The 22,787-nt window shown below is 35.5% G+C and overlaps 1 protein-coding gene across 4 annotated transcripts in view; it reads right to left on the bottom strand.

The window, feature by feature from the left end:
* The window catches only part of GSTCD (glutathione S-transferase C-terminal domain containing), a 38,594-nt gene that overhangs the window by 15,728 nt on the left and 79 nt on the right, over positions 1–22,787 (bottom strand). For 2 of the 4 annotated variants that reach the window (XR_015697865.1, XM_087724179.1), the window contains exons 2-7: positions 22,023–22,170; positions 20,066–20,482; positions 18,916–19,368; positions 17,199–17,453; positions 16,455–16,548; positions 866–981 (exon numbers count right to left, since the gene is read on the bottom strand). Coding sequence is in view for 3 of the 4 variants with exons in the window: in XM_087724179.1 (XP_087580305.1) it covers positions 866–981; positions 16,455–16,548; positions 17,199–17,453; positions 18,916–19,368; positions 20,066–20,482; positions 22,023–22,046 (1,359 nt within the window). In the remaining variant the exon portion in view is untranslated. Of the gene's footprint in view, positions 1–865; positions 982–16,454; positions 16,549–17,198; positions 17,454–18,915; positions 19,369–20,065; positions 20,483–21,966; positions 21,993–22,022; positions 22,171–22,489; position 22,787 lie in introns of those variants that run through there. The other 2 variants (XM_087724180.1, XM_087724181.1) reach the window with 2 other exon arrangements.

Below are 22,787 nucleotides of genomic sequence, written 5' to 3'. Positions count from 1 at the left end.
TATAAAAATAAATAATCTGGAATGTTTTGGTTATTTATGGAAACAAAATCTGGAGGGATCCCAAAGTGATGTTATAGGATACTAGTTGATAACCTGATGTTGCCCGGGTATTTATTTATCCCAATCCTGTATTTCCTGTCTAATACAAGAGATTTGACACTATAGATATAATTCATTTCTTTTCATGTCAGCGGCCCAGGCGTTCCAGAGTTATGCTGGAACAGACACCCAGACACACACACACACACACACACACACACCAAGGGGTATTAGGGGTGTCTTACCCCCACAGTATTTTTTCTCAGAGAGTAAGTCACCTGTGTACCAAGTTTGGTTGAAATTGCTCCAGGTGTTCCAGAGTTATGCTGGAACACACACACACAAACACACACACACACACACACACACACACACACACACACATATACACACACACACAGCCAATCATCTTACTCTGGCCTTCAACTTTCTTAAGAGTCTCTTCCTTTCCCCAGACACCTTCAGTGCCAATATACTGGCCTGTGCATTTGTTCCTTCTGGCAATTATTTTTTACTGTGTATTTCCATATTACTTCTGCTCTGAACCTCAGAACAACCTCTGTCTCTGAAAAAAATACAGTCTTTTGCTCAATGTATGGATCGAGAGATGTATGTTTCAGCTTGGGCATGGAATATTGAAATCTGTGCTAAAGGTATGGAACATTTTGCATATCCTTATATGCAATATATTGCAACAAAATATCGATAGAGACATAAAAGCCAATGAATCACTAATTAGTTCTCCTGTGTCTTGTAGGTTGGTGGTATACATGTATGTATACATGTATATGTGAAAAGTAATTGAGATTGCATGTTACTACCTTACCCCACCACTGCAAAAATCCACAATTACATCTCCAGGTTTAGCCAGTTTTGTCACTAAGGCGATTAGATTGTTCAGCTGCTGCTGTTTCCTTAAAGCACGATCAGCAGACATCTTTCCTAAGAATGAGAAAAAGAAATATAAAGACTGAGCAAAAAAAAAAAAAGGTTTCTTTTTAGAATCACTTAACTACTTATTCTGATTTGCAATCGATTTATTTTTAAAGTTTAGTAGGAGTAGTTCGGATTTCATCTGGTGAAAAAAAGGAGAAAAGAATAAACTTGCTGAAAACGGCTTGCACCATAAGTCAGCTTTCCAAGTAAGCTTAAATTCTGTTGATTTCTCTGACACATCCGTGTAATTTTCTGTGCCAAAATGAAAGTAGTTTGCCACTGCATTGTTCCAAGATATCTACTGACTCCCAGTTTGGCCTACATCCTTATTATTTTCTGTACAATCCCCACACAAATATATAAGTGTGATCCCGATTAGCAATTGACAGAACTTCCTTCTCTCTGCTACTCTGGTTTCTTCTGACAATGTAAACTGATACGAGAACAATCTGCACACAAATAAGTTTATTTATGTGCTTTCAGTTTACTAAGGATTAAATTAAATCTACTATTGTTGGTTCCTTGTGCAATATTCAGAAGTCACAAAAAGCACTACATGGCAGATTACTATATTTTCTATTTTATTTTTGAAAAGAAATGTTTGTTCCTCAAAATTAAGATCCAGTTCACTTCGATTTCATTTATTCAAGAAACCCACAATTAACAAGAAAACCAGAAACTATTTATCTCCAGCAGAGCTCCCACTCCGCGTAAGTTCTTTTTCATCAAAGAAGCCAAGTTTTGGCTGTATCAAGGTTGGCATGAAGCATATAGTCTGCACTTAATTATAAAGGTAGTCCTCGAGTAACAACCACAATTGAGCCCAAAATTTATGTTGCTAAGTGAAACATTTGTTAAGTGAGTTTTGCCCCGTTTAACAACCTTTCTTGCCACAGTTGTTAAATGAATAACTGCAGCTGTTAAGCAAGTAAGATGGTTGTTAAGTGTACCTGGCTTGCCCCATTGACTTTGCTTGTCAAGAGGGTCACAAAAGGGGATCACGTGACCCTGGGACACCGCAAACATCATAAATGTGAGTCAGTTGCCAAGGGTCTGAATTTTGATCACGTGACCCAGGGGATGCTGCAACGGTCGTAAGTGTGAAGAATGGTCCTAAGCAGAGGTGGATTGCTCCCAGCATTACTGCCGGTTCGGTGTGCGCAAAAATTTTGCGCAGAAGCAAAATCAAGATGGCGCCACCATAGGAGAACCGGCTGGGGGGAATAGCAGGCCTGGGTCGCTATCCAGGTTCCAGCGACCCAGGCCGCCAAACCACTACCGGTTCAGCCGAACCAGTCCAAACCAATAGAAACCCACCACTGGTCCTAAGTCACTTTTTCAGTGCCATTGTAATTTTGAGCAGCCATAAATTAACTGTTGTTAAGTCGAGGACTACCTGTAATCACTCCACTGAAGCTTATGTTTCATACAGGAAGCTTCCAACACTACTGAACAATAATGGCTTACAAAAAGATCCTCAGAAAAGATGGAATGGGTATATTTGGGTTCCAAATATATCTATTTCATATCCCTAGCACTGTCATTGTAGCAATAAGCATATTATAGAATATAATTCAAAACTATTTATTTTAAAAATGCATTGTATTGAGGCAGCAGAAACAATATGAATATTATAAAACAGATTTTAAATCCCTATAAATACAAATCTGATAAAATATCAGAGCCAGATAAAAAATGATGGCAACAGCAACAGTAGATTAAAAAAAACCCTTCCAGAGCAGCCTCAATAGGTTTTTTTTTCTCTCCCATTGGCTTTATGAAACTCTATCCTTTTACTATGTTTGGCAGTGTTCTGCAAATGGCTATAACCTATTGCAAAACACAACCTGTATTTAATGTCTAGATTTTTTGTGAAAAGCAGAATTTTCCTTCACAAACACACAGCAATTTAGGCAATGACAATAAACAGGAACTGTAATTTAAATTATAAGAATAAAATCCAGACTTGCATATTAAAAAAATAATTTGTGCCCTAAGATAAAACATTTTATTTCTGTAATTCCTTCTGCTTTAAGTTGTCCTGCAAGAACAACAGCCAATACATCTGAATTAACTATATGTTATTACTGTCTTTAACAATTTGGGGAATAACCCTTAAATTGGTACCACACCTCCTAAGATATGGAAGAGGGACCATGACAGACAATCAATGCTGGAAAAGTTGATTTAAAATGTAATTCAGGATAGAATGGCATTACAGTGAGTCTGTTTTTCTTAACTCTTATTGTTTGCTTTAGCTCTTCTAGCCAAATTGTTTTCTATTAAGATAAGGTCTTAAAAGATTTCAAGCAAGAGAAAAATGCCTTTTCCTATACAGCTTTTTCAATTATTTCCTGGAAAGGCCAAATGGCTATTAAAATGCCATGACACATTAAGAAAGAGAAGAGTATAACTCTAACAAATAAAATAAAATAATGTCCTGACTAGGTTCCCTTTCATAAGCTTTATTTTTAATCTGGGAAACTATCATATTTTTCGGAGAATAAGATGCACCAAAGTATAAGATGCACAAAGTTTTGAAGAGGCAAATTTTAAAAAAAAGTTTTTACACTCTGCAAACCTCCCCAAAACAGCCCGTTTTTCGTGAAAACAGGCCCTTTTTTCTGTAAAGGGCATGACTTAGGAGGCTTGTAGAGTGCTCCTCGGAGGTAGGAGCGGGCAAAAGCAAGCAGAAAACGGGCTTGTTTTTTGTCAAAAAAAAGGGCAGATAGCCTTTAGGAGGCTTATAGAGTACTCCTGGGGGCTGGGGGGGGGCAAAATTGAGCAAAAACAGCCTGTTTTTTGCTCATTTCTGCCCTCCTGTTCCCAGGAGCTCCCTGAAAGCCTCCTACAAGCTCTGCACGGCCATTTTGGTGAAGGGGCGGGGTCCTGGGAGGCAAAAAATGCTATATTCAGTGTATAAGACCAGACTTAGAGCCCCTTTTTTGAGTGAAACAGGTGCGTCATACTCTGAAAAATACGATAATTGAAATAAAATCAAAACAAACTTTATGAAAATAGCAATCAGTGAGAACTTCATTGAAGGGACAGTTTAATCAATTTTCTCCCCTTTGGTACATAATTTTATTTAATTCTCAAGAGACATTTCTATAACATCTGATAAAAGCAATACATAGCAACAAAATAATAATGTTAATTTGAATCATTCAATCAAATGTTTTTAATTTAAAAGTCCAAAAAGAAATGAACTTTCCTTCTAATGCTTTCTATTTAAAAATATGCATATCTGATGATAAAAGAGTTTTTAAAATTGTTTTGTTTTCCTTTTTTGTATTTCTTACTAACAATTCTTCATATTCCTAAGCAGTATTTCTTAATTTCTTGATCTTGTCTCTTTAAGTTACCAATGAGATAGCAAGTAATTTGGATAAAGATTCATAAATAGCAAGAAGAACATATCAGATATACTCATCCATTATAACCAAGATCAAACAATAAAACATTTCCTTTTTCTGATTTGCTATACTTATTATACAGTAAATGAATATATATTTTAGGCAATAAGTCTATCTTAGATGTCATAGGTTATTATTTATAGTTAAAAATAATAGAAAATAATAAAACAGTTGTAAAGTTTCACAAATGATACCCCTTCAGTTACTCATCTTCCCTCTCACTTTAGAACTGAAATTAAAAATAGAAGAGAGAATCACTAAAGGATCATTTGAAAACTGAGGGAATTCCTAGCCACTGTGGTTAATCATGTTTTGTTAGGTAGTTAAAAAGCATTTTCAATGTCTGTGGGAAAGAACAATTCACCTTGTGGGAGTCATTTTACAATGAGTACCATTTTAACTCACCATACTCTTAAGAGTGTAAGACAAAATAGTATGGTGAAGAATACAATCTCTAAAATTCTGTCACTAAGAGTCAAGTAATGTTTTCACTGACAACAGCCAAAAATAAAATGATATTGTTATCATAATTAGTAACAAAATATCCCTACAGTGCCAGTAACTTCTAACATCCCAAATCCAACTGTCATAAGGAAAGATTGTTTCTGGATGAACTTTGGCTAGATATAAACAGCTGATTTTAACAGATATACATAAAACCAAGGATAACATAAATCAAAATGATTGATTGATGCTTCTTTCAAGAAGACTTTCAATGCCAGAGAAAAAATTACCACAAAAGCAGAGACCTTTAATGGCATTTTGATCTCCCTCTCTCTCTCTCTTGATCATAACAATATTATGATCAAGACATACAAAGTAATTAAAATGTTGAATGGCTAGTGTAATAGTTAAAAAGTTCTGCTTTTCACTATTCATAAGACTGTAAATAGAATATATATTTATTCTAAGAATGTAGAATATACATATATTACTTATACTTCCAAATGACAGCTACATTTTATCTCGATTGTTTTATAAATGTTTTAACATTCAGATGGATTTGCAGAAAACATGACAAAGTGGAATGATATTATACTGCAGCACAAAACAGTATCTGAGGCAAGATACACACACAAAGCTCTTCTCAAACCCAGGGCGGTGTTTCTAAATTGAATTATGAAATCTCAGCCAAGAACCTGCTTATTCCTGAATGTTCTGTACATGCAGTAGTAATTTATGATATGAACATAGTAACAATTACTAACTGGTTCCCTAAGAACTAGCCAAAAATGTAGATTCCAATTGTATGCACGGCCTACGTTTTAAAAGCAATAGCTCTACAGGTACTCCTTGACTTATGAAAACAATTAACTCCCAAATTTATGTTGCTAAGCGAGAGTGAGTTTTGCGTCATGTTATGAGCTTCCTTGCCCAATTATTAGGGGCATCACTGCAGTTGTTGAATTAGTAACAGAGTTGTTAGGTGGATCTGGTTTCCCTACTGACTTTGTCAGAATGCCACAAAAGGTGATCACATGACTTATGGAACACGGCAACCATCATAAATACGAGTCAGTTGTCAAGTGTCTGAATTTTGATTATGTTAACCACAGGGGTACTGCAAAGGTCACAAGTGTGAAAAACAATCATAAGTCCCATTTTCAGTGCTGTTGTAACTTTGAATAGTCACTAAATGAATTAATCCAGGTCTTTCTGTTTCTAATCTGATCTATAAGGTATATATTAAAATGCTTTTATTTTACTTATACTAATAGAACCAATAATTTATTACTGTAAACTCTGAGTAGATATCTCACAAATACACATAAGACGATACTCATTGTTTTTAAACACCAATAAAAAATTCACAAAATGTTATTTTAATTATATGCATGTTATATCTACTTCATCTATTTCCTGTGTTAGCCTTTTAAATATGTTCAGTCTGTTTTGTAACTACTTTTCAGGGCACTAACCTAAACAGGATTGCTAAATGTTAACTGGCTGTATTTAAATTAATAGTACATTCTGTTCTTTCAGATATTAGGACATGACTACAATAGAAAGTAACTATTTTGGAAGTTTGGGATGTCTAGTTAGTTTAATATTCAATTTACATACTAAAATAAAGAGTTAAGTTTGGTATTTCTTAATCTTTTTATAGTCTAAACTCGACAAGATACTGATAATCCCACTGATTTGGTCTGTAGACCTATTTCATATCAGAAACACAATGCAAGAGACATTTTAATGCTTTCCCTAATGCTATTTCTAAATAAAAAAAATCCATTCCTTGAAGCTATTTTTTTCCATTTTGTAAACTTAAAGGCAGTTTTGGAAACCAAACAAAAACAACCTACTTAGGCTTCTAGATCATTCTATTTTAAAGCACCATAGCATTTAATCCTGCTTATACTTGAATAGCTAATATGAAAGACAGAATCAAACTTGCCAACTATGATGTTATTGTGTGACCTTTTGCTGCTGTGCTGATGAATCTTTTTTTAAAAAGCAGGAAATTGTGTGAAGGCAATATGCCAAGAGATTTCTTTCTCCTTAAGAGAGGTAGACACGAATATATTGGTTAACTGCTGTATAACTGGGGTTATATCAAGGATTCAACTAGATATTGATAATTATCCTGTACTTGCATTGATTATAAAAATTATAAAGCTGAACTGCATTTGGGTAGACGCAGATATTTGCTTTCTCCAGTGCATGTGTGGGGAATCTTAACAATAATAACAAAACAACAATCCACATAAATTCAGCATATATCAAGCTCCTGTCCCCAGTTGATAATGTTTAATAAAGGATGAGGCCAAGCCCAAAGAGCAGCTTTCAAGATGTCAAGTAACAAAATACCTCAAAGAGCGGCAATAGATGTAATGTAATGGCATACCTAGGAAAAGAGATCCTCTATTGCCGTGATGGGGAACCTATGGCATGCGGAGCCATTTCTGAGGGCACGCAAGGCATTGCCCTGCCAGCTCCAGGGCGTATGCATGCGCTGGCCAGCTGATTTTCAGCTTTGATTTTTGACCGCCCAACGCGCAAACCGGAAGTTCGGGAGCAGAGGGGGCACAGCACAGGGGGGCATTAAATTATGGAGGTGGGTACGCAAACGTGCGCAATAGCACGTGTGCGTGTGTGCTTTTGGCACCCGAGGCAAAAAAGGTTCGCCATCATTGGTCTATTGTATGAGTAGCGGACAATTGGATAATAGAAGATTCTGCAAATGTTTAACTCAACCAAGATATTATATGCTGTGGTAAAACTGATTAGGCATGCCATGACAAACAAAAAGATGCCCTAACCCTAGCCCTAGCCCTAAATTGGAAACAACTTCAGCAGAAAGTTAATGAGTAGTCACAAGTCCACCTTTCTCTTTAAAAATTCATAGGATCTGTTCTTAATCCACAAACTCCCATTACTGGTTGTGCAAAGGCAATCCCTAGTAAAAAAACAAAACAAAACCTAACCTTTGTGAAAACAGATAGATGTCTGATAAACTCCAAGCTGGAGAAACTTGGCTAGACATTTTGCAAACCTTTTTAAAAAGTGCTGCGGAAAGGAATGGAGAAAGCCATGGACTATAATGCTCCATAACAGCATAAAATGTACCGTATTTTTCACCCCATAAAATGCAGCTGACCATAAAATGCACCTAGGTTTAGAGGAGGAAAATAAGGAAAAAAAATATCAGCCTGAGTGGACCACAGATATGTGTCCTTTCATGTGCCAGCTCTGCCTATAGACTCCTGCACTGCGGAAAAGAGACAGAAGAGGCAGGCGATGACAAAGATAGAAGAGGCAGGGTTTAGCATTGTAAAAGGACCCTGCCGCTGCGGCCCAGCTGCTATTTACCAAAAGACTGGCACTGTCCACCTTTTTTGGGAGGGGAAGTGCGTCTTATGGAGCAAAAATACGGTAATTGCTAAAAGGTAAATTGAAATAGATAAAAAAATTAGTTTATGAGAATCGTGAATGGAAATCTTTTGTTTCACATAAAGTCTGTGAAACGTTTCCAGCTGGCATCATCAATAGACTGAGTTTTAATTTTTAAATTTACAAAATATCATTTATGAAAATATAGGAACTTGAATATCTCTGCTGTCAAATATAAGGAAGAGTGCTTGATAATATTTTGATTCTCAATGGACTGTGTGAGAATGGGGCTGATTGAATAATTATATTCTTATAGACCAGAGAAAAGTATGGTTATGGATCACCATGAGTTACCATAACACGTCTTGACCTTGTAAGCCAGTTTTATAAAATCCTGGCAATGAATATCAGAGTGTTACAAATAATTCTCTTTCAATAAAGTTGCATAAAATGACACCTGAATGAGTCCCACTGCATATTTTTTTGAGCAATCATAACCTATCATCAGATGCACTATAATGTTGGCCATACAGAAGAACTGGCACTAATAGGAACATTTTTGTTAGACAACATGATAACAGAGATAATGGACCAGAATAATTAAAAGGAAATAAACAGCTCAAATGAAGTGAATTATTAAGGGAAAAAGAGAGACTGTTCTTTCATGTATAGCATGGCTATCTCTAATCAATTGTCCTTTGTATTCACTTTGTCACATGAAATAGTCTTGGATGAGAGATTGAGCAAAAGACTAGTATTAAATTTCAAATCCTTTAAATGGAAACGGAAAAGAATAATCCCTGAATGAGATTAATTATCTTCATAATAGTATGTGGGTCCTTATTTTAAGATATGAAACTATTGTGACATAGTTTACTCATAGTGTATATCACATGACACAGCCTGCACAGTGGTTATGTTGATTTGTTGTTTCTTTTATCCTGACCATAGTTAAAGACCATTTGTACTGTATGCTGTTTTTATTGTTACATGGTTTTGTACAGTTTGTTGTTAGATAGGCAGTCATGAATTTGCAATGGGAAGCTACATGATTTGAAATAATAATTGTATAATATAATTTGAAAAATCCATTACAGGACAACATAGTGACATTATGAGATCCCTAAGATTGTGACTAGTCAATATGTAAGACTAGTCACTATGTAAAACAATCTTTGGTCTGATTGTAGAACAATGATCTTATTACAATCATGAACATCATGTAATGTCCCAATCGCAAAATAGAAAGATTCTATTTAAACCTTGTCTCAGTTACACTTGAAAATAAATTAGGGCAACAGACTTTAATAAATCAGCCCTCTCTAATTTCACAGTCTGGGTGGAATTCAAGCCCTAGAGTTCTCATCAATAGCTATTCTACTCAGAGATGCTAATAATTGATGTTCAAAACACAACACTCAAGGATTGTTATTAACAATTATGAACTATTTCTTAAAATCATTAAAATGCCAATTTTTTAAAATAATCATATGTATGATTATGTATCTAGGGGTGGGGTGGTGGCTCAGTGATTAAGATGCTGGGCTTGTAGGCTGCCAGCCCAGGTTTGAGATCTGAGTGCCACGTGATAGAGTGAGCTCCCATTCTCACCCCAGCTCCTGCCAATCTTACAGTTGGTAAGCATGCAAATGTGAGTAGATAAAGATACCACTTCAGTCGGAGGGTAACAGAGCTTTGTGACATCATGCTGGCCACATGATTGTGGAGCTCTGGCTCAATGGTCTTGAACCGGAGATTCACGACCCCATAGTCAGTATGGATTAGCGGAGTAAAATCCGCAGGGATTTTGTCACATATATGACAAAGGAAAAATAACTCATCATTTAATGGCTTGTATGTGTCCATTAAACATCTGAATATTAATACACACAATTCTTGGAAACAGTTGGAAACAAACTTGATTTTTTTTAATAGAAAATATTGTGGTTTGGGACAGGCTGGTTTTTTTAGGAAATATTCTTGCCTTTTTTTACTTTGGCTGACACCTAGAAGTTCATAATAAGACCACAACTAAAAATGGCAATAAGGATATGTTATGCTAAACCAATTGGGTTATATCCAACTTTACATGAATAAACATTTGCAGGTGCCACAGAATTTCCTCTCTCTCTCTGTTCCTCCCTGCTTAACCATCTAACTTAAGCAGAAATAAACTCAAATCTTGCTACCACAAAATTGTGCAATACAGACTTGGAAGTGACTTTGCATTTTACAGGTTGCCAGTTAAAATAACAGAGAACTAATCTCTCCAGGAACATTTTATCTGATTCTATCAAACTTGCTGAAATGCAGCAAAAAAAATATCAAACAAGCAAACAAAAACTTCTACTCTTTTAGGAGATTTGATCCATGATGGTGATGAAAATATAAGAATGATAACATGAGTCTGGAATTTTTTAAAGAAGTATAGAATTAAATTATTGAGTGAAATATGACAAATTCAAAATTTATGGGCATCCTTATTCAGAAGTGATAAGGTGGAACCATGGAAATGTCCTTCTAAATGCATAATGCGTAACTACAGATGCTGTTCCCTGATTCTGCTCTTCTGTAAACCAAAGATATGAAAAAAATTACAGAACGAAATATAAGCCACTTTTAGTTTCTCATTCCTCTTGTACCAGGAGAGACAAAATACCTCAGACTATAATACCAAGGAAATGTTGGATGCATGGACAGTTTTTAAGGGATTTTCCTGGATTTTTTGGGGAGTTACTGTTCCAACTTAGGCTTCCCCAGCAGCATGAAGCCTTGCCCTAATAAACCCCTTTTATTTAATTTACAGTGAATTCCTCTCCAGCAAAGTTCCGGCCCACAGTCTTTCAAGATAGTTCACAATTACCGACATTTATCAGGCTTGGAGAGTGGCCAGGCCGTTATCTTTCAGATGCCGCAATACATGGCCAGAATGCAGGAATGAACTAATTGTCTCCTGCAAACATCCCTCCCCTTTCACTCCTCTTTTATTCCCTATAAGAGGGGCCATTCATCGCCCACATGTGGCTTTACTCCAAGTCAACCCTTGTTCCTTAACTGGTCCCTTTGTCTGGCAACTCTGCGCATGCGCACTGGAAACAAGCTCCAGCTGTTCATCTGTCTCACTGATGTCTTATTCCGAAGGCAGCTGATAATTGTCAGACGGCCATGGCCCCATCTCTTGTCTCCCATGCAGAGCACTCATCAGAGCCTTACCCAGACTCCTGAACTGCTCCATGTTCCTCCCCAACCTCCTCACTGTCCAAATCTGCTGCCAGCTCTGCTGGCTGCTGGCAGGCCACAAGTTTCTCACCTCCTGCTCTTACATTTGCATTAAGCTTAACTTGCCAACATGATCTTATGTGACAAAAGAGAGAATGCTACAAGCCACTCACCATTGAGAGATATGAAAAAAGAGTCTGGAACTAAGCATTGCTTATGACAATCTCTTTGAGCATTACTTAAGACACACAAAAATTGCAATAGTTTGCAATTGGTGGCCTCATCCCTAATATCTAAAATAGTGTTAAAGCACTGCATTTCTGCAATCTTTGAGTACTGAGAATGTTTTTACAACTAACATAGAAACTTTCAGCTGTTATGAGTGTTGGGTTATTTGGATTCGTATATTAAAGTAAATTACCAATGTTCTGTTGATTACAGAGTCCATTATTGATTATGTTTATATTGCATTGTATTGTATTGTGTAAGTTTCTTAGGAATCACATGAGTAACATCGTGTTTAAGACTTAATGATAAATAGCACATAAAATGTAATGTGACTATGAAAAAAGGCAATGCCTAACTTTGGATTCAATAAACGGTTTTACCATTTTTAGCTGTGACAACTGCAACCAGATGCTTACTATAATTGATGAGTATTCTCTAACACAGAAAAAATCATGTTGCAGGATCTCCCTTTATTTCATTCTCACAAAAATAAGTCTGTGAGTTGGACTGGATTAAGGGAGTATCATTGGCCCCAAACTACTCAATATACTTTTATGGTTAAGGGTGGGCACACACCTATTTTTAAAGTTAATCCTTCATCAATGTTATTAATTTCAAAATTGTGCTATCTTATGGATACAGTTGTGTGTATTTGTACTTTCCTGCTAACTATTTTAGTACATTAAAAAAATCTTAATCACTATATCCTATTATTAATGTAATTTATCTTTATTGAAAAATATACTGATTAATATAAAAAATGGTTCATAGGAACCTTCAAAATGTATTTTTATGACACTGGAGTAATTAATTACTTTTCTCCTGGCTTAATCTTGGCTCTATTTTCAATTTGGATTATTTTTTTACTTTTTGCTTTCTGGATACAGTTCTCTCTGGTGGTGTTATTTATTCATCATATTTACTACATGGGATACATCACTGATGATTACTGATGTAATTGCAGACATCTGTAATAGAATCTGCTCCAATAAATGATTTGGAGAAAAGATGAGGAAGCTTCATGTCAGTTGTCCCAGGAGAATTACACATTTCTCAGTGGATTCAATGGATTCTAAAATTATAAGTATTAATCAAGGAATTCACAACAGCACATCCATCTTTTAAGATTGTTTTATTTCCCAGAAAAGATACCGCCAGTTGAAGAACTTAGAGGGTACAGTTAGAGAAGACACAATTCTTTATTCCATGTCACGTCACCACCCTTTACAATTATTTGCATGCTTGAAGACAAAAGGTGCTGACATTTATCAGCTTTTTCTTATTTACAACAGAAGTGAAATTTGCTTGATCAAAAAGTTTCTTGGGAGCTGTACCTGAATCTGTATCATACAGTCTACTACATACTGTGCTACTACAATACCTGCTTAATTTTATTCTACTAATCTAAGGATTTAGTTGGGATTATGCTTAGCACAGTTAAATATTTTAAAATGACCAGCTACTTTACAAAAGTATATGAATATCTATTTTAAATATTTATATTTAAAAAAAAGTTTTTGCACTCTGCAGACTTCCCCCAAAAAGGGCATAAATAGCCTTTAGGAGACTTGTAAAGTGCTCCGGGGGGGGGGGGACAGGTCGAGCAAAAAACAACCCATTTTTCATGAACGGGCCCATTTTTTGTCAAAAACAAAAGGGGCATGCATAGCCTTTAGGAGCCTTGCAGAGTGCTCCTGGGGGCTGGGGGGGGGGCAAAATTGAGCAAAACCCAGCCCATTTTTCATTCATTTCTGCCCTTTCCAGACACCAGGAACATTCTGCAAGGCTCCTAAAGGCTATGCATGGCCATTTTGGTGAAGGGGGCAGGGTTTCGGGAAGCAAAAATGCTGTATTCAGTGTATAAGATGCACCCAGATTTTCAGCCTCTTTTTTGAGGGAAAAAGCTGCGTCTTATACTCCAAAACATATGGTATACAGTTGTCTAACTTTAAATTAGAATAATGGAAAACCTTAAAGCAATGTTGCCTCTTCAGAATCTGCTAATAAATTTTATGAAGTTGGATTTACATTATCAGACAATATAATTTTTAAACTTTAATAGATTTTAAATATGAAGGAAGAATGAAGATAAATGTCTTGATGTTGTTAAACACTGAATTGGTTCCAATTTGCATTTTTTAATTTGGATTGCTAAACCTGCTACAAAGGCAGATGGAAACAACAACTGAAGCAGATGTGATTTCCTTTATCTCTGTTTTAACTCTAAATTCCTGAAGACCAACATACAATGACAGAGTGCCAAAATAGAGCCTATAATGGAGACTTTGCAGATTTCCTGGCTGAGACAAATGAAGCAAAATTTTATATATGTAATCAAGATATATCTTTATAATAGTTTAGATCTATATTGCACATTTTATATTTTTATCTCTTGTGCTTTTTAATCAAAATGTGATACAAATGTGCCATATGATAAAAAATATACCATATTATAATAAATATACTGTTCTCCTCCTGCCAAAATATTCTAACTGGCTTTAAAGTTCTTTTTAATCATTTTTAAGCAAAAATCTAAAAATCATAATTAGTTTCTATTGTTGTGTTCTGTCAAAGAAATTAGAGGCCTCCAACATGGTTAAAGTACTTCTGACAATAAATCAGGAGTTGTGAAGTGACAATGGTCATAACTTGCTGAATCTCATCATGTTTTTTACTTTCCAGAGATAACAAAAAACTTACAGACCACAAAGAGCTTAGTTGAAGTCAATGATTCTTGATTTTCCATTTTAGTTTGGAAAACTTGTTCAATCCAGTTTTTAGAATCAGCCACGACAACAACAACAAATTATTTATACTTGATCTGTAATCTAATTAAAATCATTAGGAGAAGGAACATTTGCTCTTATATAAAGTGTACAAACTTGCCAATGTTTCTCTGATTGATGAATTCTGATCCTATCTAGGATATAAACAAAAAGCCATTTAGGGAAAATCACACTATTTATGATGGATTAATAGAATGCTAATGTGTTTACAGTAATTTATAGAGTTTCTGATCCATCTAAGCTTACACACATGGACTGTACCTCACATGACTTTTCTCCATTTCCTTTTCTTACAGACTCAAAATTTGCTCCAGACGGTCCCCAACTCCACTGAAATAGGCAATGGGCTACATAGACTAAGGAGGGTGAAGAGGCATCTTTCTTGCTAGATAGAGCATTCTGTGAGTGGATGACTACCACTGGACATAATACAATGTTTTTATATAGTATTCACTGTGCTATAACATATCTATATATTTTGTATCACTTTTATATCACATTTTGTATCACAATTCTATTTCTGTAATACAATTATAGAACGGAACTCAGCTTAGAATACTACATCGTTTTAGAAGATATTTTATTTCTAAGAGTTCATTTGCCATAATAAAACAAGGCATTAGAAACTGTTGCCAAATAGGAAATTCTTGTGTTTATTTCATTAATATCAGTCAAAAATCATACAATTCCTGGCATGCTACAAATTATTATTTTTTAAAAAAATCAGTGTATCTCATAATTTTGAATCTTTTGATGCAGCACTTTTTTCCTATTTTTAACTAAATTCAAAGAGTTTGCATCAACCAGTTCTTTGGTGTTAATCTTATCAAATGTTATTTATTTTAGGAATACTGTAATTAGAAGGAATAACTACAAGGAATAAGATACTACTTCTACATATTTTACTGCCCTCTAGCGGTCTACAAATGGTGCAAAATGGTAAGAAAATAAAACAGCAATGATTTGTCTCAAAAATCCAATAAAGAGAAATTATACTTTCAAAAATTCTGTAAATCATCTCTGAAAATTTACTACCTTACTTCCAAAGGTATTTTTTATTGTTTTCTTTGACTTAAGTCTATCTACAAGTTATTGTAACTCAAGGTGTAAGCCTGATGTTCATTTGAACCATCCACAAATTAGCAACCCACTTATGGTGGCTTCGTTAAATTCTTAATAACATGAATATTTTCAATTAACAGACCATTAATTTTGGAAGACATAATGAACTTCACTAACCAGAAGACAAAAAATATTAAAAGCAAATGCTGTGAAACCAGAGATTTGCAGTCAGCGAAAAAAATTTTTTAATGATAATGTAGTGGAATATAATAAGGAGGTTGATTCCCAGAAAGGAGGGGATGCATTCCATAAGAAGCAACTCAGCCCAAATATTATGTGTGAGAGTTGGCTTCCTCCCATGGTTGGGGCTTACCAGGGGTTGTAAAAATCTAATAGATACCTTTCACCCTGGCTTCGCTGATAACAGATAAGAGCCTGTGGCCTAATGGCTAAGAAGTCTGCCTAGTATGTAATATAGCCCAGGTTCAAATCCCAGCAAGGGTATGGCTAGCTGATGAGAGCTAAATAGCTTGAAATAGATCTATACTAGTCTCCCTTTATTTATTTATCAGCACAAATTTTAAAAAAACACAAATATAACAAAGGCAACAGTAAAAATATTGGGTTTCTGTCGTGATGGACTCTTGTGACGAGCCGATTGACAGATGATGGAAGCAGTTGGCTTACCAGGGGTTGTAAAAATCTTATATGTATGTATGTATGTATGTATGTATGTATGTATGTATGTATGTATGTATATACATACATACATACACATACACACACACACACACACACATATATATACACACACATATATACATATACATATACATATACATATATATATATCAAAAAACAGTTTATGTGAGTGTGGAATCATCATTTGACAAATGAATAAAAAAATAAGATTTTATAGGAATATCAAGATTCTTACCTTTTCCTGGGTTGACTGAATCAGGTAAACTGTCCCAATCTAGGGCCCATTTAGGACAAGGATGAGGAGAAAACATTGCTTCAATCCCTTTTTCCTGCATTTCAAAGAAAAGAAAGCATCAATTCAGAAATCTGCTTGAAATTCAAAATACTTTATCTGTACAATGTAAAGCATTATGCATTAATGATATCCTGATATTGGTTGTATTTGAAATACAGGACTATTATAGACAAATTATGTCCTGGCTTTTCTATCTATCAAAGTAGATGCCCCAGAAAAGATTTACACTTGAGCTATCTAAATCTGGCATTGTTTTCTTACAACAGGAACCAAAATATTTTCTGTTCAAATCATCACTCAGTTGGTGCTCAAATTATGTTTCTGCTTTATAAAGTATAGAAATTTAAGTTCAAATAAAATATTTTTATCACTTAAATGGATGCAGTTATGTAATTAAGCAAGTAATACTTTTCTCCTCTTCCATTATAGTACAAGAATTTCTAAAGCAACCCAAACTCAACCCATTTTCTGGTTAAAGTTTCATTGTCATTGATGCAGAAGCAAATTATTTTATTTTGCAGTGAATAATTTCAGAAAAAACTAAAAACATTGCAAACATGATAAAATATCATCAATTCTCCAAAATATTTTTTCTCATAAAAACTTACTTACTGGCAAGTTCTTAAAACATAAAGAAACATTTTTATAGTTAATATATGTAACCTAATAAAATTAATTACCTACCACTAATTTTGTTATTGTTGGTCTTGGTCCACCTATAAACTGAATTTCCTCTGGAACATTTTCTGGCTCTTTAAAAGCTGTGAAAGTATTCTGCTGGCATTCATTTGGTAAAGGGTGTAATCGACAATCCAGGATATTTTTTATATTGCATTTGACAGTGGCTTGCTTTATTCCAGGTACTTGTAGAACCCTTTTGTACCAGCTCAATATTAAAGGCAGCTGTAATATGTTGTTTTGGTGTTTCTTGCAGGCAGCCTTAAAGTGATAAATGAAAAGTTTATGCCCTAATTTGATGTACAAAGAGTGCCTTTCGTACTATATATATATAGTATATATACATATATACATATATACATACATACATATACATATATATGGTATGCCCAAATATGGGAGGAGGCATACTGCTTCCTTTCTCTTGTCTATCGGCTCATCATAAGAGACCATCCAGACAGAAAGCCAATATTTTTACTGTTGCCTTTGTTACATTTGTATTGTATTTGAGCTGATATTTATTTATTTATCAGCTCAAATACAAAACACACACACACACACACACACATATTTTACATGTACAATATAGAGCTATGGATGTTGGTTTTCTTGATAGACATTCTCACAAATGGTCAACAATGTAGGCAGACAAAAGATCTAAAATTTTAAACACACTTACCATGTATTTCGGAGTATAAGATGCTCCGGACTATAAGATGCAACTAACTTTTTTTGGAGACGAAAACAAGGAAAAAAAATTGCCTCTGCCTACCAGCATCCATCGGAATTCATCTGGCTAGTGTCCTTGCAGCACATAGCAAACAGCCTGGTCAGCTTCAGCACGTTATCACAGCCTTATTTAGCCCAAACAGCTGATTGATGGTTGGATGGGCCCTGCCAATAAGCTGTTCCAGGCTGCGAGGATCATCAGATCCCATCGCCGCCTCCACATGTCATGTTTTTGGCCTCCGCATGCTCAATTCTAAACCTGTTCCAAGCTGCCGGGATTGCCATAGCACATTGACGCCAATTGATTCCTCTGCCCGTCACGTTTTCAGCATCTGCGCATCATGGTTTTGGCCTCCGTATGCCCTGTTTTTGGCCTCAGTGTGTCACATTTTTGACTAGTTCCAGGCTGAAAATGCGATGTGTGGAGGCAGTGATCGCCAGTGATGTGCTGTGGTGATCTCCGCAGCCTGGAACGGGTCTAAAATGGAGTGCGCAGAGGCCAAAAATGTGACATACGGAGGCCAAAAATGGCTGAAGGGTGGAGACCGGCAGGTGGGCAGGGTTTCTGCAGTATTCAGTGTATAAGACGCACCACCATTTTCACCTACTTTTAGAGGGGTGGGAAGTGAATCTTATGCTCCGAAAAGTACGGTATTTAGAAGCTACATTTTAGTAGACTAGTACTTATCACTCTTTACTTTCAGATGTGAACATATAGAGGGAAGAGACTATCTATAGCAGGGCTATCAAACTCCTGGCCCATGGGCCGGATGCATCACATGCTGGCCATGCCCATGCCGTTTAGGGAAAGGGAAAAAAGTTCTGATATGTCATGTGACGATGCCTTGACAACATGAGTTTTACATCCCTGATCTATAGGCTAAAGATGAACAAATCCAGGAACAGGCTGCAAAGGTTGAGCACTTCCCACTTCCCGCATCATTGTTCAGCTTTTACTTTAAAAAAAAAACAGAGATAAATTATTCATTCTTACCAAAAAATGATGGATGCATGGCAAGAGAACTATGTCTGTCAAAGTGAAATAAAGCCCTTCAGCAAATATATGCTCCAGAGGTGGAAGTTCAGATGTTTTTATTTTCCTAATGTGAGAGGGCTCCCTGTTGGTAGCGAGTGGAATCTTCTGCAAAGTTAGTTTAGAGAAAGCTGTCCTCAGTTCCAAATCTGCAGAAGTAGGTTCCTGGTTTTCCATAGTCCTATCTTCTTTTGAGGAAATATCAGTGCTTGCTGTGTTGTCAAGCATCTTTTGCTGTTGAACTTTCTGTCTTCTAATTTTATCATCGTTGTGGACTCTTACAGGTTCTCCCAATTTGTTTTCAAACAGCAGTATCTCTTTTGGAATATTCTCATGTGGATCCTGAGATACTTTTAGAAAGTTTTCAACTGCCAGAGGAATACTGATCTCACAAAGCCTGGTCCATTCACTAACCTAGAAATAGATAAAGTTGATGCAACAGTTAAAGTGCTGGATTACAACTGGGAATATTCAGTTTCTACCCTACTTTCAACTAAATAAATTCAATAGGTGACTTTGGAGTAGACTTTGTCACTCAATCCAACCTACAGAAAGGTATACAGAGTAAAATGAAGGCAGGTGTAAATCATGAGAGCCTGGAAAAAATATTGGATATGTCATCATCACCATCATCACCCCCACCCCCACAACCACTGATGTTATAAAGACACTGACCATGTAGCTGAGGATTAGTTATGATAGTAACGATCAATTGTTAAACATAAGCATTCTAACAAATGGATTGAAATGGCATACATACATTATTAGTTTTTGAAGCTACAGAAATAAATATCTACTGCATACTGAATCAGATTCAATTGCTAGCATTGTAAACCTAAAATAACTCCAAGTTTGTATTCCTCAAAAAATAGTTTTGTTTTACCATACAAGAAGTTTGTTTTGAAGATTTTTAAGATATAGCATTAAGTCTAATATTCAAAGAAAAACAGGACTCCAGGGGATATTCTATGATAGTATAGTTAACTATTTTGTAGTTTGTTCTTGACATCTATGGATGTGCTGTATAGATATATCTTTTGCTTTTATATAGTTTAGAAATATACTTGATCTTGATTGCAAAGTACATTCTAGATTTTAATAATAAACTCACTTCAGCACAAGCTTTCAAACAGGTTCTTTTGAAGCCCAAAAGTTCCAAAACGCCTTTGATTGATGGATCCGCCTCATAGGTTTTCTGTACTATGTACCTCAATACCACAGCAAGTCCTGCACGACAAAATCTTCCATTCTTTTCAACAACAGCAGGTAAACAGCAGCTTTGAACCATCACAGGAATTTCAGATCTTTTGATGAAGCTAATCTCTGGATACTTTGACAATATTTCCTCTGTCTGTTGTATATCAGAAGCGATGTCATTTGGAGTTACTAAAAATATCCTGAAGATCTTGCAATCACAATACGCCAACAGAAACAAGGATATAGATGTGTGCAGAGGGTAGATACAGTCTTCATTGTGACCAAAGTAGTCTAGATATACGTGGTCTTCGTTTTCACTTTTCATTTTTTCCTTAAAGCAAGAAGTGTAATTTAAAAAAATAAGAGGTAGAAAATTATCTATTTACAAATCAATGTGCTATATCCTAAAATTACAGACCTCAAGGAAAATAGATCATTTGGAGTTTTGTTTTTTTAGAACATGTAAACTAGAATTGATTCATGCTATGTATGGACAGCAATCCAATGCTGAATTCTCTTCCCTGAAACATTTAGGATTTTTTTATCAGTATAATACCGTTACCTTGTGTTGTTTCACCCTTCATATTACTGGTAACTATCAGAATCAAATTTTAAAAATTTAGGTAAAAATTTAAAAAACATGGGTATATCCTTGGACATTTCTAGGAAGGTAGAAAACTCATTATTCAGTGGTGTATTAACATTTTACAACTTTCAAATGGTAATATTTTAACACTAGATGGCATACCTTCTAAACAATTTTAGTTTAAAAATGTAAAATGCCAATATAACAAGGCCAGTTACCATTTGCAGAATATGTTTTATGCTTAAGATACTGTGAAGTTGTTTATCAGCCAACCATATGGTACACTAATAAGGTGTGAGAGGCATCACACCTATGTGCATACAATACTGGAATAGTAATTTATTATATTGTTTATATATTGTAAGAGCATCTCATTCAAATGCTATTGACATTTTACTATAAATAAGGAATTTAAATCACCTGGGGAGAATGGCCTATTCACAATATGGCTGTGATATGAGTATGGTCAGCCACAAAAACACATGGCTGACATGTATGATTTCTTTCAATTGAGATTATGATTTGAAAAACTGCTCAGCAGTACCTCACTATTTTTATTTTACCAAGCATATTCAAGAAGCCTGAGGAGGAATGGAAATAAAGAATGGAATGAACCCTAACTTCATGTCAAATTTATAGCAGCTTGCTATAATTAAAATATCAACAACACATTATTTTAAAAATAAAGTTTTAAAAATAATATTGGCTAGAAGTAAGGGAATCACTGGTTTTAGTGAGGGATATTTATAGACCTGCTGAGACCAAGGAACAAAGTTTGCTTACTCCAACATGTACAATACATAACTGTTCTTAAACATTGCTCATAAAACATTTTTTATGGTTTTTCAGAACTTCACTACATGATATTGCAATTCTAATTACTTTTAAGTCCCCATAAATATTACAACATTTATTCGTGAATAAATATGCTCAGAACTTGTACAGGGAAATAAGAGCAAATAAATCGCATTATGGCTTTATATGTAATGTAGTGTGAATAATCACTCCATTAGTTGCCAAAAGTGATCCCGCCCTCATACCCCAGCCTCAGGGATCACTTGATGAAGTCTTTGTACAAAAATTAAATAAATCCTCAAATTGAGGTTTACTTAAATTAAATAAAATTAAATAAATTGCTAAACCTCAATGACTAGCAACAGCTTTATAGCTTTTTTGAATAGTCAGCACATTACACCAGCTAAATACACGCTATACACCGTATGGCTTACCACAACAGGTATGCTCAGCCAATGTAATCTTATGGTGCTCAGAACTTCAACCCTACTTCAATCTGAATCCACAATCTCATTTGAAAAGCAAAATAGAGTCATCTTCCTGAGTATTCTCAATCTTGGCTGATATGGAAAACAGGATCAGAGCCGGTCATTATCTGGATGGGTGGCCACAAGGAAATCTTGCAACTATCAGCTAGACTAGAAAAAGGTTTAAAACAAAACAAAAACAAAAAAAACAGAAAAGAGCAATAATAAACAATTTTTGTTGCAAAAAAATGTAAACAGAAGGCATCAGCTCAGCTCAAAGGAGACATTACCTATGTGACAAACCTCTCCCCCCCCCCAAAAAAAAATCGATGGTTATAGGAAGAAAGAATTGTAGCAGATAGTTAAAAATAAGAAATTAGATTTTAATTTCCATTTTAAACTTCCACTGGCCATCAAGCATGCAGACAACAAAAGAAATAAAGCACATGGAATATTCACGCTTCTTTTTATCAGGGATGGCAAGACTGACCCCGATTGGGCAACCATCTGTCTGGAATGGTACAAAGTCTCCTGCTCGAATAGGAGGTTGGACTAGAGAACCTCCGAGGTCCCTTCCCATGCTATGATCCTCTTCTACATGCTTTTAAAACGTATTTTATTATTACTATTAATCCAAATGACATGTGGCGATGGGCATGGGGGGGGGGCAAAAACACGCTCTGCAGGCGATCAGGAGACTCCTAATCGAGCGGCACTCCAGGCGCCGTTCAGTTCCTAACCCTAAAGCGGGTCAGGACGGGGGTCCGGCTCGGGGACGGAGAACCGCT

This window comes from Thamnophis sirtalis, unplaced genomic scaffold, assembly GCF_051295495.1.
Source record: "Thamnophis sirtalis isolate CommonGarterSnake01/CBP01778 unplaced genomic scaffold, rThaSir2_p1.2 scaffold_10, whole genome shotgun sequence".
NCBI lineage: Eukaryota > Metazoa > Chordata > Lepidosauria > Squamata > Natricidae > Thamnophis > Thamnophis sirtalis.
Note: the sequence above shows the minus strand (reverse complement) of the source record. Positions and strands in the feature narration are given on the sequence as shown.